Below are 15,071 nucleotides of genomic sequence, written 5' to 3' on the forward strand. Positions count from 1 at the left end.
TGTATTTTATTTTTTCATGGTTTATTCTAGCGACCTCTATACATATTTAACCTAACTTAATCGAACATACATACATAACCTATTCTGCAATGTTTCGCCAATAATTCGGTAACGTGTTGAAGTGTATAACGAATATTTTTTTGTAATAAAATATTTATATAAAATATTATTGACGGAAAGAAATTTGATAAAGAACATGGCAGTGGTGATAGAAACCACTATAGGAGATTTTACGGTAGATCTCTATATCGATGAGCGTCCTCAAAGTAAGTATATTTAATTTTTTTTTTCATATGATAGAGAAAAGCTATTTTTCATATATTTGTCATTAATTTACAAATTGGACAATTTTTTTACATTAAATAAATGTTTTTAACATTAAATATAAATATAAAAATATACACATGGACACAAACTTATATATGTGTATATATATATTAGAAAAAATACACATATATATATTACATAATTATATCTTGTTTTTTACAGCTACACGGAACTTTCTAAAGTTGTGCAAGATCAAGTACTATAATTGGAATCTTTTTCATTCAGTGCAAACTAACTTCATCACACAAACCGGAGATCCTACTGGTACTGGGAAAGGTGGAGAGAGTGTGTATGGAATCGTATTGGGCGAAAAGGCTCGTTATTATGAAGCCGAGCATATGCCAAAGATTAAGCATAACAGGATAGGCCTGTTATCCATGGTAAATTGTGGCAACAACATGCTGGGTTCCCAATTTTTTATCACGCTAGGACCGGAACTCCAGTCTTTGGACAATGAGCATTGCGTGTTTGGAGAGATCACAGAGGGATTGGAGATTATTCTCAAATTTAACGAGGCTATCTGCGATGGCGATCAAAGGCCTTATCAAGACATAAGAATATCTCACACTGTCATCTTGGAGGATCCATTCGACGATCCTGTAGGACTCGTGATTCCCGACAGAAGCCCGGAGCCGACAAAAGAAGCTCTAATGGTATATTGCATCTCAGAAATTACAAGTTTTTATCGCATTCTTGTCAATTCCATTCTTATCAATTTGTACTTTATATATTTTTACATTTGTTTTACATAATTAAGTTTATAGATCTTATAGATAATCTTCTCTGTATCTCTAATTTATATATAATTTTATTTATTTTGAATAAGTTTCGACATTTTTATTTTTTTAAAAAAAGTTTTTGTCATTTCTAGTTATTAATTTTTATGTATCTTATTTATAGAGCGACAGAATTGGAGCGGATGAAGCAATCGACGATATGGGTGGTATGACTATAGAAGAACTGACGGAGATTCAGAAGGCCAAGGAAGCGAAAGCAAGGGCCACGATATTAGAGATCGTTGGCGATATACCAGACGCGGATATTGCCCCTCCCGAGAATGTCTTGTTTGTGTGTAAATTAAATCCAGTCACGACCGATGATGATCTCGAAATTATCTTCAGCCGTTTTGGCAAGATTGTTGGGTATGCACCTCATTTTCATAAAAAAATGTTGGTTACAAATCGTTATATCTTTTTTCATGCTGTGAATTAATTATTATAATTTGTTGATTCTTTCACATATAGTTGCGAAGTTATAAGAGACCACCAAACGGGAGACTCCTTGCAGTACGCATTCATCGAGTTTGGTGATCGCAAAAGCTGCGAAGACGCGTATTTCAAAATGGATAATGTCCTGATCGATGATCGAAGGATACACGTGGATTTCTCGCAATCGGTTGCCAAAATGCGTTGGCGAGGCAAGGGTAAAGGTATCCGATACTTTGACGAAGATGATAAGAAACGCGATGACTATTCCTTTTTGAAAAAACCTGAGACATCACGCGAAAGGAACAATGACAACGGTAAAGATAGAGAAGACGGAAAGAGAAAGGAGAGCTCGCGCAAGGATCATAGAAAGTATGAGCGCAGGAAAGAAGATAAAGATAAGAGAAAGGAAGACAGATCTTACGATAGATATGAGAATGAACGAAGGGATAGAAGGAAGAAAGAGGAACGACGGGATAGAGATAAGGAGGATCAGAGAAGAGATTACAGCGAAGATAGATCAGAAAGGAGAAATAGGAGGGATGAGAACAACGACTGGAGAAGAGATCACAGCGAAGAGAGATTGGAACGAAGGAGTAAAAGGGACGAGTATAGCGATAGAGAACGTCGACATCGTGATAGCGAGAGAAAAAGGATCGCGAATGAAGAAGATGATACTAGGCATAAATCGCACAAGCACAAAAGAAAACGGTGAAGGAAAACGAGATGATGTTGAAGAAATTTCAAGAACTTAATATTCCTAAAATATATATATCATTATTGTGAATAACGTGAAAACATTATGAAGATAATTTTAATCTGATTAAGGAAGAATTTAATAAAGGCAAAACATCAGTTTTTGATAAAATGAATATCTGTAATTTACATCTTTTTTGTAACGATTCATTTATAGAAAAGATGTCTCTTGCGAATTGAATTATCTCTAAATGACAATCTACAAACGCGATTTTTACACAAATATATAAAGGCACATTGATAGGTTTTATTATCGGAAATGCATAGATATTTGAATTTAGGTATAAATCTTTTCTATCGCACCATCAAAGTGAAGAATGATATAATTTTAGAGGATCTGTAATTCAAACCTTTTTTTTACATCAAAATTGTCAGCGTTCTTTCGAGTACAAAATATTCGAAAGCACGATATCCGCGTCGATCGAAACACAGAGATATCGATCGACGGATGTGCTTTCTTTCTCGCAAATCTCTGAACGACGGAGTCGATAAGGCCACGGGAAATTCTACGGATTCTACTGGTACCAGCGCAGTAATAAGTAAAGCTATCGAAACCATAGACTTCGTTCGTTAAATAAGGCGCGAAGTCTCCCATAATTTCACGATGAAAAGAAATAGCACGGCTTGTCGCGGAGCAAACGGCCGTATCAAAAATAGAGAGCAAAGAAGAGGGGATCCAGCGGCGAGATACTGTTCGAACATCGCCGTAGATTCGAGGAGGAGTATCGTTTCTCACGAAAGTCGTGCTCTTCCGAGTCGAAAATCTCGCTTCACCTCATATGTGAAATTATTATAGGAACGATTCACATATTCGCTTTTACACGTGGACACGTAGATAATATAGCTACGCAGCCCGTAGTAGGATGCCTTTTCTTTGGTGATGTCGCATTTGGTATTCTTTTGCATATGGAAAGTACATTAATGCATTCCGTCTACCTCGCGATATCGCTTTGCCTGTTTCTCCTCGCGTGGGAGAGACAGGAAGTAGGAAACACATCGGAAACGAAGTCGAGAAGCAGTTCACCTCCCTGAATCAGAAGATTGGAATACAACGGTCATCATTATTACCATCATTCAACAGCGGAATTCTGTTTCGTATTAACGTCGCTCTGATAACGTTAATTTCGCCGCTTTTATCAAGAATCTCTTCCGGCGAATTTCGAACCTTGTACTCTTTCGCGGGAAACGTTACCCCACCTCGCACGCTTATTCTTAGAGAGCCTTATTCTATAGCTTCGCTAATCACAATATCCACCTATATCTGTATATTACAAGATTTTCGAAAGAAAGTTCAGTTTAGCTGCGCCGTGTTACGCGTTACATATCAAGAGAGAAAAACAATCGGACTATGGATTATATAAGCGCGCACGCATACATATTAGACGACTACACATAACACACAAATAAATACGGTAAATTATATTAAGAGATATAATATAATACGCTATATACATATATATATATATATATATATATATATATATATATATATATATATATATATATATATGTGATAAAAAGTGAATAAAATTCGAGAGTGTAAAGTGATATACCTTTACATGCAAATTATAATTTAAAAAAAAATATATTATATATATATATATAGTCACATATAATAATTTTATACTTTGGCGTTTCTCGTTTATCGCTTCGTTTTTTTTTCTTTTTTTTACGCATGAAAAGACTATCTCGATCTCGTTACCAATTATTGTAAAAAGAGATATATTACGGATCTACATATAATCTACGCGCGGATTTCGAGGGAAGATTATTACATTACGGTAAAGCTATGCGAAAAGAAGTATCGTCTCTACGATGATAAAAAAAGAAGGAAGAAATACGCGAATACGCGTATTGCGAGGATTGCAAAGGAAAGTTCGCGGTTCAGTCTCCCCCCCTTTGTCGAGGAGCCTAGACCAATTCAGGAGCTTGGGAGTTGTGTTTCTAGCTTGGATAGTTTGTGATAAAATTAAACTATCCGCGGATCCCTTTCTCTTCTTTTCAAGAAAGAAAAACCGGGAACTTTTATTCTCTTTGAAAAAAATGTTTCATGGAGATCCGCGAGAAAAGGCACTTTTGACATATCTTTCCTCCCATCCTGTGTTAATAAGGCCGCTGTGATCGGATCGCGAGACGCGACTAAGGAAAACAATTCTTCTTTCCTATTCTACCGAGTTACTTTGGTAATGACTAGGTCATACACTACATCGCTACATCGTTAATTATAAATCGTGTGTCGTTCGTATCCGTCTTATGGCTTGCACGATATTGGCTTACTAAACAATGAATAGTAATCGTAATGGCGCGACGCAACTCTAGGCACTTTCTTTTCGTTATGGCCGTTTTTTCGCATCGCGTACAATACAATCTTACGTTTACAAGCGACAAATCAAACAAACGAGCATTATATGAACGAATATCAATGAAGTAGTGTTATTTAATAAATAATGTAAAATTATATATTAATTATAAGTTAGAATTTTTTTAAATAATTATAACAAATATTTTATATAAATTTTAGATATAAAAAGAAAGTTAAAATAATTAATAATTGATACTCTTTCCATGCTCATTCATTGATATTCATTTGACGATTCGTATGACATACTCGATTGCTTAATTTAGCTTATGTAACTTGCACAGATTACGTTATAAAGTTAACGAAAACTGGGAGATTGTCGGTCGAAACTCGCTTCGCGAAAACTTAGACTTGCTCGATATCGAATCGATTCTCGAGCCCATATTTACGGTCGTTACGCTAAAATTTTGGTTTCCTTATCTTTAATCTTGTCAAATCGTATGTGAAGAAGAGAAGAAGAGTTCAAGACTCACACATGTAAGAGAGCGACTAGTTTTTTCATACAAAAATTCTGATCCGATTAAATCAATCGTTGAACATAAAAATAGGGATGTGTGTGAGGGAGAAGATTGGGCGTGTCTATATGCTTATTTGATTAACGAGCGTCAGAATCCATCCGTGGCAACGGCTCAAATCGCATATCATGTGAAGAGAGCATTCACACACTTTTCAGCCCAACGAATAATTGTTAGAAAACAATATTCGTAGACTAGAAAAATATGTGAGGTGCAAGGGTGCGACTGGATCGGGAATGGAACCCGAGCCTTTCGCTTTCCAGGCAACTGCTCTAAACCACTGAGCTATCCAGACCTCACATCTGATGCCGCTATTCATATAACACAGATATGCGACTCCAGAGAGAGGTTGGAATCTCACGTAATGGATGCTATGTCGATTGCCATGGAGGATCCAGCAATGAAATCGTGTTAAATCGCCGGTTGAAACACAAGTAGTATCATCTCGACTTCTCAAGATCCTATCTCCTCTATCTCAAGACTGATGTCTCGGATTAAAACGTACGGCGCGTAAATGCGGGCTCAGAATTGGATACGATAGTTGGGACGCGGTATCGACCTCGCCTTGGTCGGCGGCAGGGAAGCCGTTGACGCTTCGCTGCTGGCGGTTCCGCCGGAATCGCGGCCGCCGCTCTTGCTGCTCACGATGCTGCCGGTGCTCTGGCCGCGAGAAGAGGCTCCCGTCTGTTTCCTCAACGTGTTACCGCCTGCCTTGAGAGCGGTAGTTACCGAGGAGGACTCGCCGTCACTCAGTCGACCGTATTCGCCGATACGAGGACGAGACGACGACGGGGGCGGAGGCGGTATGAAGGAGCGGCTCTGAATCTCCCTGGGTTTCACTGCGAACTCCGACACGCAGTTATTACTGCCGGCAGCCGAGGATTTCTTGCGGCCGCCACTCGTGTCCGCCTGCAACCTCTCGTATTCGTGACCACCGCTACTTGTCGTGCCGGCTGATTTCTTCAGCGTATTATTGACCATAAAGCTCTCCACGGGGCTCTTCTTCTTGCTGCGCGCTACCTTCGCAGCGGTGTCGAATCTACCGTACTCGATGCTGCTGCAGTTTCCGGAAGAATCGCGCGTCTTTACGCCGCCCTTCGCGCCATTTCCGTTCGTCGCGTCCAGCATTCCTGGCCCGGGATCGGACTTTTTGCGCGTCTCCGTGTCGCTCAGTCGACAATAGCGGGAATTGCTAGTCGTTTTAAGCGTCCTCGGCGGTCGCGGTAGCGAGCTGGGTGGTAGACTCCCGGCGCGGCGCGGCTCACCGCCGGCCTCCGATGTCATTCGCTGTCGTTGCGAGCTCCTGCCCTGCTTCTCGAGCAGCATCATGTCTTCGGTCGGTTTGCCACCGCCGTCCGATAGCCGCGAGATAGTGCCCTTCAATCTGGCCGCCGCGTTCGCGAATTCGATTATACTCGGCGATACCACGTCGCCACTACCGGACGAATCATCCAGCAGCCGGCTCTTGCTCGAGGCGGTGCTCGAGGTACCTGTGCTATCTACACCCGCCAGTAGTGGCTTGGGTATTTTTCCTTTTCGCGATGCAGTGCCCGGATTAGAGAATCCTGGAAAACAGCAAAGTGCCCGCTGAAACAAGAACAAAGAACGCACGGGTTGCAGATAGGAGGCCGGGACCTGGAAAAGGGTTAGTGCTCGCTGTATAAAACGCTCGCACATGCACATTCGAGGATATCTCGGAACGGATAAGAAGGAAGTTAATGGGCTCAGAAGGGATTAGTGGAGCAATTCGAAAAAAAGAAAAAGAAAAAAAAAACAAGTAAAAAGAATTAATTTGTGAAATGTGAGATCTATTTAGTTCAGCACAATTTCGATATTAAAAAAATGCTAGATTAATTAAAAGAGGAACTTACATACATTTGTGTAATAATAACGCGAGTTATTTAAGTGTTATTAAAAGTATTACACGATTATCAATAAATACAAAAGAAAAGAAAAAAAATAGATTGAGATTATTGTGTTATTAAATCACACAATGTTAATTTGCGATTAATCGATTAAATAACCAATCAGAAAATAGTCAGTATGTAACGTTTTTCTCGTTTCTCATTCTACAAATGATTAAAACTTCAATCTCGAGATTTCAGTATCTTCTTCAAACGTACATACCAACTATTGACCAATTCAAGACACGCTTTTGATTAAAAAAAAATATATAAAATATACTTCTACAGCAACACAAACACAAGAATACCTTCGCATGTTTGACCTGTAATATTTTCACGATCAGCGGTGATTATTAAAATGTTGCTAAAGAACTCAAAGTATGATCCAAAAATTAAAGTATCTCTATTGATTAAAAAAAAAAGATAAATATATTAATGCGTAAATGAAATATAAATATTAATGTAAATCGAAGCGCATGTGTGTGTCTAAAAAATAACGGATATGAAACAGAAATAAAATTCAATGAAACAGAGAGTGATGCAATTTATACGAAATTCTCGATCATCACCTAAATATCTGATGGAAAACGATCACGGATGGACACGCTTAAATTATCATACCTTGCTAAGCAATTGAGAGTCTAACTCTTTCAGTTGATCGTCGAGGCTTTTATTGGTCTGTTCGAAGCTGCCCTGTTTTCTATATTTGTAACTGTCTGTGACACCGTAGGAGCCGGTGCTGCCGTAACCACTACCCCCACCGAGTACGCTGCTCACTTTTCGAGAAAAGGAGAGCGAAGGAAATTACCATACAAATATCGTACATTGTGAAAAAGCATCGCAGGGGGATTTCAAATTGTTGAAATCAAATGCGTTTTCGAAGTGCAATTTTTTTACCGAGTTCTGGCGTGCTTGTCAGCGCGGTATGATGATCCGCCGACGTACTCGAGTGCGACGAGTGTGCGGCAGGATAACTGCCTACACCGCTACTACTACTGCTGTCCGCTTTATCGTACGTGTGTTTTTGCAACACTCTAATCATGGCGTCCCTTTCGGCCAGTTTCGATTCCAAATCTTTCATTCTATCGGATAAGAAACGAATCGATTGATTGATGAAAGATCTGTTTAGTCGTTAGATGACGTACAAATAGGTTCATCTTACCTGGATTCAAGATCAGCCAATTTCTTTTGCGCAGCATGCACCTCATCCATATGTCTCATCTTCTCAGAGCGTGCCTCGGCTATTAATTTCTCCGCGTCTTGACTGGTCTTTTCCAGTGCGGCGATCTTTGCGTCTCTGAATGGAATAAAAGTATGAGCGTAACGAAAAGAAAAATTAACATGATATGTAAAGCTCGAGAACTGTACTCACTTTGGTAAACTAGCTGCGTCGATGGCCGCTTGCCTCAACGCGCTTTCCTCCAAGTAACGTTGTTCCCATTTGGCCACGTCTCCTTCGAGAGACATGATCTTCTCGTCCCGCTCGCGCAACCGTCGTTTCAGATCCGCGATGGTCTCACCATTCGATGTCTGCTCGTTGCCATTACCTCCACCACCACCTCCGCTTCCCTCGCGCAACTCTCTCTCCAGCTGACCTCTCAATTGTCTTTCTGTCTCTTCTCGTCTATCGCTAGACGCTTGAAGCGAAGACAAAGCTCGTTGAAGCTGACCAACTCTCTCCACATACATTTGCTTCTTACGACACTGTATAAATGGAAAAAAAACCTTTTTTTTAATACATATGAGACGAAAAATTTTAGACTTTATCTTCAAAAGTTCAAACATTATTATATTAATGAAATTGATCAATGAATCTATTGATAAAAGATCATCTGCTATAACTAGGATATTTAATGTACATATCATACTTTATCAATGAAATTAATTAAATCAATTTACTTCTTCCTCGAGCCGTACGACATTGCCTTGTGCATTAGTCAAGGCGGTGTCCAGAATGTCAATGTGCGTACGTTGCTCTTGCAAAGTAGCTCGCTGAGCGGCCAGTTCGATCTCTTGTCTCTCCTTCGCAGCGGTTAATTCTTTGTCTAAAAACAGAACGAGAGTACAATTACGAGAAAGTTCAGATTAACACTTAAATTCTCAATCGAATTGAAACTCTAATCGTACTTTGAGTGATGAGCTGCCCAATGAGTAATTCGCGTTGCGTTAGCTCTTTTCGCATAGTTTCGACGATCGGCGGACTGTCTGTACGCGCGGACAGCAAGTCGAGTTGGTCTCTCAAGGCACGATTCAGCTCGGTCAATCGACGACAATCGTTCTGCAATCTCAGTCGGGCGGCGCGTTCCAGCTTCTCCCGTCGCTCGCACGAAGCTGCTAGTTCTTCATGAGCACGATGAACCTTGGCTATCTCTTGCTCCAACTTTTGCGACTTGGAAACTTTGTTGTAGCAGCGTTCCAATTCCAGCTTCAATGCGCTATTCTCCTGAATTATTATCTGAACCATTTCCGATGGTGGCCATATCTCGGTCGTCTCCCTTTCTATTTCTTCTCGTCCCTTTGTCTGTGGTCTATAAAGATTTAATCGCGTCAAAGAAATACCTCGGTATATGTTTGAACGTTAGCGCGTGAAAAATATAGTTACCGGGGTGATCTCATTCGAGTGAGATACAATTCCTCCCTGAGAACTTTGGACAGATCGGGCTGCGATCGCGATATAGTCAACTTCTCCGTCGGCCCGAGAAATTTTTGTTTGTTGAACGGTATCAGGGTAGATATATAGCACGGTAGCCTGTTTTCGTATTCATTATCGCTCTGTTTCCCCCCGTCGCCATCTCTTATTCTCATCTCTCCCAATCTCATTTCTAAGCTGCCTCCACTATTGCTGTATGGCGGTACTTTTACCTCCTTCGCGAGATGTTTCAAAACCTACAATGTATTCAAATTATTTATAATGTTTTTTTTGAAACAAGTTTGCTATTATTTATTTTAGTATCTATTAATTGATTACTATATTAAAAATCTGTCACACCTGAGATTGACTGAGATAGTCATCCGGGATATCTGTAATTTCCTGGCAACTACTGCCACCAGATTGTTCGTGAACGTAATCTTCGTGCGATAAGTTGGACAGGGATTGCATCGTAGGACTGTTGGTGTGGCCCTTGCCATTGCCATCGCAATACAAGTAGCCCACGTCTGCGTGTTCTCTCACCACGCCCGATAATCTACCCAAATGAATCAGATCACAAATATGCAGACACACACACACACACACACACACACACACACACACACACACACATATATATATATACATACACACAAAAGTAGATTTTAAAGTAAATAAAAAATGTTTACCTTCCGGACGGTATCCATGAGTTATCGTCGTTGGCATTATGTATAATCAATGTGTTGTAAGAACTCGTTGATACGTCCAAACTGCTTCTATTCGAACCTACGCTACGATTGCTCAAATTGTCCTTTAAACTGTTTCGATTTGAGCTAGTGATGCTGTCCTTCAGGCTGTTCCGATTCGAGCCATTTAAACTTTCCTTTAGACTGTTTCTATTTGATCCATTTAAACTGTCTTTCAAACTGTTTCTGTTATGCAGATTGCCCTGTAGCAAGACAAATTATTTTAGTCTTACAAAATGATGTTGAATCATTTAATAAAGTTATATTTGCATATTCTATTGTTTATATTCTATTAGTTACAATTCTTATGCAATTATTATATTTTAAATGTACCTGAATATTTGGTATGTTTTCCTTGTGACTGGAAGACCTAGAAGGACTCTGCTGCTGATTCTCCTGACCCTGCGGCTCTTGTCGCGCCGTGTGCCTGATGACGTATCTCTCTTCGTTGCTTAGATTCTCATTGGATGTGGAAACATCTGTCTCGCTACCGCTCAAGCTCTGAGGAAGACCACCTGCAGAGGAGAGACGCACCTTATTTATCATCTTTCTGAGAATAGTTATCGATATATACCGTAAACCTTGTAGCATTTTATCGTCACTGCCACCTTTACAAAAACCATTATTTATCAAGACACACCTTGCATGGACAGTTGTTTCCTTTGCAGATTGTTAGTCGGGAATGGGAGGAATCTGTTTCCTGGCTGTAGCGAGCTCATTTTCGCAAAGTTCGGCTCATTTGATGTGGATTATTCCGTGCACCCGTCTAAAAACACACACACAATTAAGAAGAAAAAAAGAAACGGGCTGCCCTGCAGAAAGAGGTGCGAGGAGAAAAAAAGGAAGGAAAAAAAAAAAGTAAAATCGGATTCAGACATCCGCGGACCTCGTGTTGCGAACTCGGACTCTAAACTCAGGTAGACCCTCCGACGGATCTCCCGGAGAGTCGTATAAATAAACAATAGAGCGCATCGTCTCGTCGTCGTACTATCGTCATCGGGGTGTATCTGCCAACCAGCGAGCGCGCGGGGCTCGCGAGACAAAGTGACAAACGACGCCGAGCCACGACTCGAGGCCTTCGGTCCCCGCGCGATTTTACTCACTCGTTTCGAAACTGCGATAACACCGAAGCCCAGTATCTCTCCGTGATTATCTCTGATAAATTAGTACACTCTCCACTTGTGTCCGTACGCGAGAAATAAAAAGAACCGCTTGCCACATTCCTCGCCAGGCGGCGCTCCCGGCGAATTTAGGCAGGCCTCTCAACGCGCGACTTTGGCCGATTGGAAACCGAAAACCTGTCAAATAAAAAAAAAAAATTATTTTTCTTTTCATTTATTTTTCTTTCTATTTTCTCTCATTAATTGTCTCATTTTCGCACATATTTTCCTAATATTATTGCTACTTTAGTCTTTACGCTTCTTTTAATTTTATTTTCTACGCATGCCGCAAATACACCCTTAACCGGAGTTGTTCGAATAAAATGCATTTTTTTCTAATATTTGAGATGTACAATTGTATATTTGGGATATTATAATATTATAAGATTTGCTAATCGACTATTATTATTTCTATGATTTTTACGAAACGCGCGATACCTGTCAAACGAAACGAAACAACCGTAGAGTGACAGTCAATCTTCGATCAGCTGTTCATTGAAAAATTGACGCTCGCCATGTATACAAGATTCTCCCGTCGACTTTATCAAGTATTCATGTCAGCGGGTTTTTTGCGCAAAAATCCATCGATAGATCTAAGTTATTGTCAGCAGTTTATAAGAGTCATATCTGATTGTCCAACAGGCAGCCGTGCGTATCATTTTTCTTATTGACTAGAAATAGAAATAGAAAATCTAAAAAAAACATTGATTAAAAGTCTATCGAGATTCAGATCGTTAAATATATTTTGTTTGTTTTTCGCTTAGCATTGTTTTGTTTCTTCATTTTATTATAGCTTCTTCAAAGATCATTGATAGATTCTATAGAATATTGTTACTATTATGAGAGACTATTTTATCTAACGATCGTTTGATAAGATATAATTTTTCGATATAACTTTATAAGTGATACGAAGTTTATACTCGTCGAGTTCGCCTTATCGAGAAGTGGACACTGAGATTCATTGCGAAAACAAAATGGCACTTAACGTCGATTACAAGCAGCTTTTGGAGGCGCAAAAGGACGAAAATATTCTCATCGTCGATGTTCGCGAACATGCGGAAATAAACGAGACCGGGAAATTACCCGGAAGCATTAATATACCAAGTAGGAATCTTCTCTCATATCTACAAGTTCTTTGGAAAGTTCATGTTTCTCGTTACATGTTTCTTGAACAATATAACATAATGATATAATAATTATTGTATCTCAATCGCAAAAGTAATGTATATAATATATGTATATGAATATACTTATACAGTGGATGATGTCAAAAATGTATTCCTAAATCTTTCGAAAGAGGAATTTGAGGAACGCTATGGCAAACATAAACCTGATAAAGATACAAAAATTATATTTAGCTGTCGGTCTGGTAGAAGAAGCGGGATAGTGCAAGAAACTGTGCAAAAATTAGGATATACAAAGTATGCTGACAATAATTTTTATTAGATACTGAAATATAAACTGAGACTTTTATGAAATGATCTTAGTCCATATTTCAATTGAACTTACTGTATAGAATCGTATAAGCAGTGATTTGTACCGAAACATCTGTTTATCTATTCTACAGGGCATATAATTACACTGGAGGTTGGCTGGATTGGGAAGACAAGCAAAAAAAAAACTAAAAAGAGAAAAAGATTTGGCATTAAAAATGTATCTTGAATTCATTCACTGTTATTTTTAAATCACATTGCAATGATTCTAGAATATATTCTACTTTTATAAATAAAAGATAAATATTATTAATCCAATTGAGCATATTATACCCTGTCAAAACTCTGTTACACTCTGATTCAAATAAACTGAATGTTATTAATAGTATTAACTGCACACGTGTCGGTACATTATTTTCTATATATTGTTTTTGCTTAATATACTATAAAGGCTTAGCATTATACAAAAATTTATACAAGAGAATTTGTATTCTATATACATAAAGTTTATCTAATTCTTCTCCTGTGCCAATTTCTTCTGATTAATCATCTCTCTAAATTGTCCTAATATAAGATTTTCTCTCTTTTGTCGTTCCTCTTTACTGAACATTGCCAAGGCACGCTTCTCATCGGCGGAATAGATTTGGTTCTCCTTACGTATACGAACGGCTTCCATACGACGATGCCTTTAGAGAGAGATAGAACATTTAAAATGCATGTATCTTTAGCAAGCACATACATAAAAGTATTCTTTATACTTTATCAATATGTTTGTCAATTGAATTTTAAACTAATAATTTTTGCAATTATGTATTTGCACTTATATTTTAGAAAATCAAATTCTACAAATTATATATTTTTTCTTTAAATAAAGAATCAAAATAGATTGTTGTAAAAATCTTTAAATGTATTCTATATAAACATTACCTGCTGCCGCTCATTACATAACCGACGGATTCGTACGAGGCAATCTCCTCAGAGGTGAGGCCGATTTCACCTCTCCTAGGTATACGTTTCCCTTCGGCGACATAAGCTGCCATCGCTGCACCCTCGCCTGGTAGTAGAGCCTTGCCGAAATCTTTAGCCGAGAGAGTCACATGCGGTTTCGGAGCGGGTCCTACTGTACCATCGTCTCCGCTATCATCCGAACTCGAACCTTTCCTCGGTCTCGGTTTATCCGTGACTGCGGTCTTCTCTACCCAAACCTCCTCGTCACTGCTGCTGCTATCATCGGAACTACTACTGTCTGTGTCTTTCTTTGCTTTCTTTCTCTTCCTCCTTTCCCTTTTTGCCTCCTTCTTTGCCTTTTTCTCTCTTCTTCTTTCCTTCTTCGCCTTCTTTTCCTTTTTTAATTTTTTACTCTTCTACAAAGTGTAAATATGTTCACTAATGTTATTATAAGTATTTGATACTTGATGCTGATTGAATTAATCTAAATACCTTCTTTTTAGTATCGTGTCTTTTTCTCTTGCGATCTTTTGGTAAAATGTTATCCTTTTGTTTGATCAAATCTTCTGTCTCTTCGTCTGAACTACTGCAAATAAAAAAATAATCCAAAATTTTGGTGATACATATATATCTTTAATCTTTATCTGTGTAAATATAAATCGCTAATGATCATATGCCCTGTAACAAAATTGTGCATTTATGTAGTTTTTTTAAACTTGCAAATTTATAAATTTGTCCAGCATTAAAATTCTAATCTTATGAGTTACAAATTATAATAAAAACCTTCATGACATTAATTCTTTGGAATAGTATTATTTAAATTGACAGTCAAATACAGGTCTAACGAAGTACATACTGTTCGATTTGAATAGGGGATTTGCTCCAAGCCTCAGGAACTCCTCGTAATCCTATCAACTCTCTCTCGCGTCTTCGCGCATCCATCATTTTTTCGTTCATCATTTTTTCACTATTTTATGAATATTTATCCTCATTAAGATGCACTGTACAATATCACTCTCCTCTCAATTTTTTTCGAACAACGCGTCCATTTTTGACAAACAAGAGAGGTTATGTTTCTTCCTTTTTCTT

The 15,071-nt window shown here is 38.7% G+C and overlaps 4 protein-coding genes across 5 annotated transcripts; 2 read left to right on the plus strand and 2 right to left on the minus strand.

Moving 5' to 3' along the window:
* Positions 1 to 47: 47 nt before the first annotated feature.
* On the plus strand, positions 48 to 2,404 carry LOC145969187 (peptidyl-prolyl cis-trans isomerase sig-7). The gene is made up of 4 exons (XM_083095089.1): positions 48 to 266; positions 490 to 980; positions 1,228 to 1,469; positions 1,572 to 2,404. The coding sequence occupies exons 1-4, from the start codon at positions 197 to 199 to the stop codon at positions 2,245 to 2,247; spliced, it is 1,479 nt and encodes a 492-aa protein (XP_082951215.1). The 5' UTR covers positions 48 to 196; the 3' UTR covers positions 2,248 to 2,404.
* Positions 2,405 to 2,611: 207 nt separating this feature from the next.
* On the minus strand, positions 2,612 to 11,739 carry LOC145969183 (uncharacterized). Of its 2 annotated transcripts, none has more exons than XM_083095079.1 (13): positions 11,545 to 11,739; positions 11,082 to 11,207; positions 10,775 to 10,956; positions 10,385 to 10,644; positions 10,056 to 10,251; positions 9,669 to 9,952; positions 9,194 to 9,594; positions 8,966 to 9,111; positions 8,439 to 8,770; positions 8,229 to 8,363; positions 7,964 to 8,148; positions 7,688 to 7,842; positions 2,612 to 6,749 (listed from the first exon to the last, which is right to left on the minus strand). In XM_083095079.1, the coding sequence occupies exons 2-13, from the start codon at positions 11,158 to 11,160 to the stop codon at positions 5,685 to 5,687; spliced, it is 3,420 nt and encodes a 1,139-aa protein (XP_082951205.1). In that variant the 5' UTR covers positions 11,161 to 11,207; positions 11,545 to 11,739; the 3' UTR covers positions 2,612 to 5,684. The 2 variants fall into 2 exon arrangements, with proteins under 2 accessions (XP_082951205.1, XP_082951206.1); XM_083095080.1 differs by lacking the exon at positions 11,545 to 11,739 and adding an exon at positions 11,328 to 11,517.
* Positions 11,740 to 11,937: 198 nt separating this feature from the next.
* Positions 11,938 to 13,431, plus strand: LOC145969197 (rhodanese domain-containing protein CG4456). The gene is made up of 4 exons (XM_083095113.1): positions 11,938 to 12,249; positions 12,505 to 12,705; positions 12,860 to 13,022; positions 13,169 to 13,431. The coding sequence occupies exons 1-4, from the start codon at positions 12,117 to 12,119 to the stop codon at positions 13,224 to 13,226; spliced, it is 555 nt and encodes a 184-aa protein (XP_082951239.1). The 5' UTR covers positions 11,938 to 12,116; the 3' UTR covers positions 13,227 to 13,431.
* On the minus strand, positions 13,024 to 15,066 carry LOC145969194 (uncharacterized). Its single transcript, XM_083095109.1, has 4 exons — positions 14,839 to 15,066; positions 14,475 to 14,568; positions 13,962 to 14,398; positions 13,024 to 13,720 (listed from the first exon to the last, which is right to left on the minus strand). The coding sequence occupies exons 1-4, from the start codon at positions 14,940 to 14,942 to the stop codon at positions 13,546 to 13,548; spliced, it is 810 nt and encodes a 269-aa protein (XP_082951235.1). The 5' UTR covers positions 14,943 to 15,066; the 3' UTR covers positions 13,024 to 13,545.
* Between the last annotated feature and the right edge of the window lie 5 nt (positions 15,067 to 15,071).

This window comes from Camponotus vicinus, unplaced genomic scaffold, assembly GCF_025532165.1.
Source record: "Camponotus vicinus isolate PSW18456_S1 unplaced genomic scaffold, iyCamVici1.0 SCAF_3, whole genome shotgun sequence".
Taxonomy (NCBI): Eukaryota; Metazoa; Arthropoda; class Insecta; order Hymenoptera; family Formicidae; genus Camponotus; species Camponotus vicinus.

Bases quoted from the DNA above. Each gene is read 5' to 3' on its own strand.
- LOC145969187 (XM_083095089.1), top strand. From the start codon at position 197: ATGGCAGTGGTGATAGAAACCACTATAGGAGATTTTACGGTAGATCTC. The intron at 267-489 runs GTAAGTATATTT...TGTTTTTTACAG, and splicing joins TATCGATGAGCGTCCTCAAA to CTACACGGAACTTTCTAAAG. The intron at 981-1,227 runs GTATATTGCATC...TCTTATTTATAG, and splicing joins CGACAAAAGAAGCTCTAATG to AGCGACAGAATTGGAGCGGA.
- LOC145969183 (XM_083095079.1), bottom strand. From the start codon at position 11,160: ATGAGCTCGCTACAGCCAGGAAACAGATTCCTCCCATTCCCGACTAAC. The intron at 10,957-11,081 runs GTGTGTCTTGAT...TCTCCTCTGCAG, and splicing joins GAAACAACTGTCCATGCAAG to GTGGTCTTCCTCAGAGCTTG. The intron at 8,149-8,228 runs GTAAGATGAACC...CTTATCCGATAG, and splicing joins TTGGCTGATCTTGAATCCAG to AATGAAAGATTTGGAATCGA.
- LOC145969197 (XM_083095113.1), top strand. From the start codon at position 12,117: ATGTATACAAGATTCTCCCGTCGACTTTATCAAGTATTCATGTCAGCG. The intron at 12,706-12,859 runs GTAGGAATCTTC...ATACTTATACAG, and splicing joins CGGAAGCATTAATATACCAA to TGGATGATGTCAAAAATGTA. The intron at 13,023-13,168 runs GTATGCTGACAA...TCTATTCTACAG, and splicing joins CAAAAATTAGGATATACAAA to GGCATATAATTACACTGGAG.
- LOC145969194 (XM_083095109.1), bottom strand. From the start codon at position 14,942: ATGATGAACGAAAAAATGATGGATGCGCGAAGACGCGAGAGAGAGTTG. The intron at 14,569-14,838 runs GTATGTACTTCG...TTTTATTTGCAG, and splicing joins TCCCCTATTCAAATCGAACA to TAGTTCAGACGAAGAGACAG. The intron at 14,399-14,474 runs GTATTTAGATTA...TACACTTTGTAG, and splicing joins GACACGATACTAAAAAGAAG to AAGAGTAAAAAATTAAAAAA.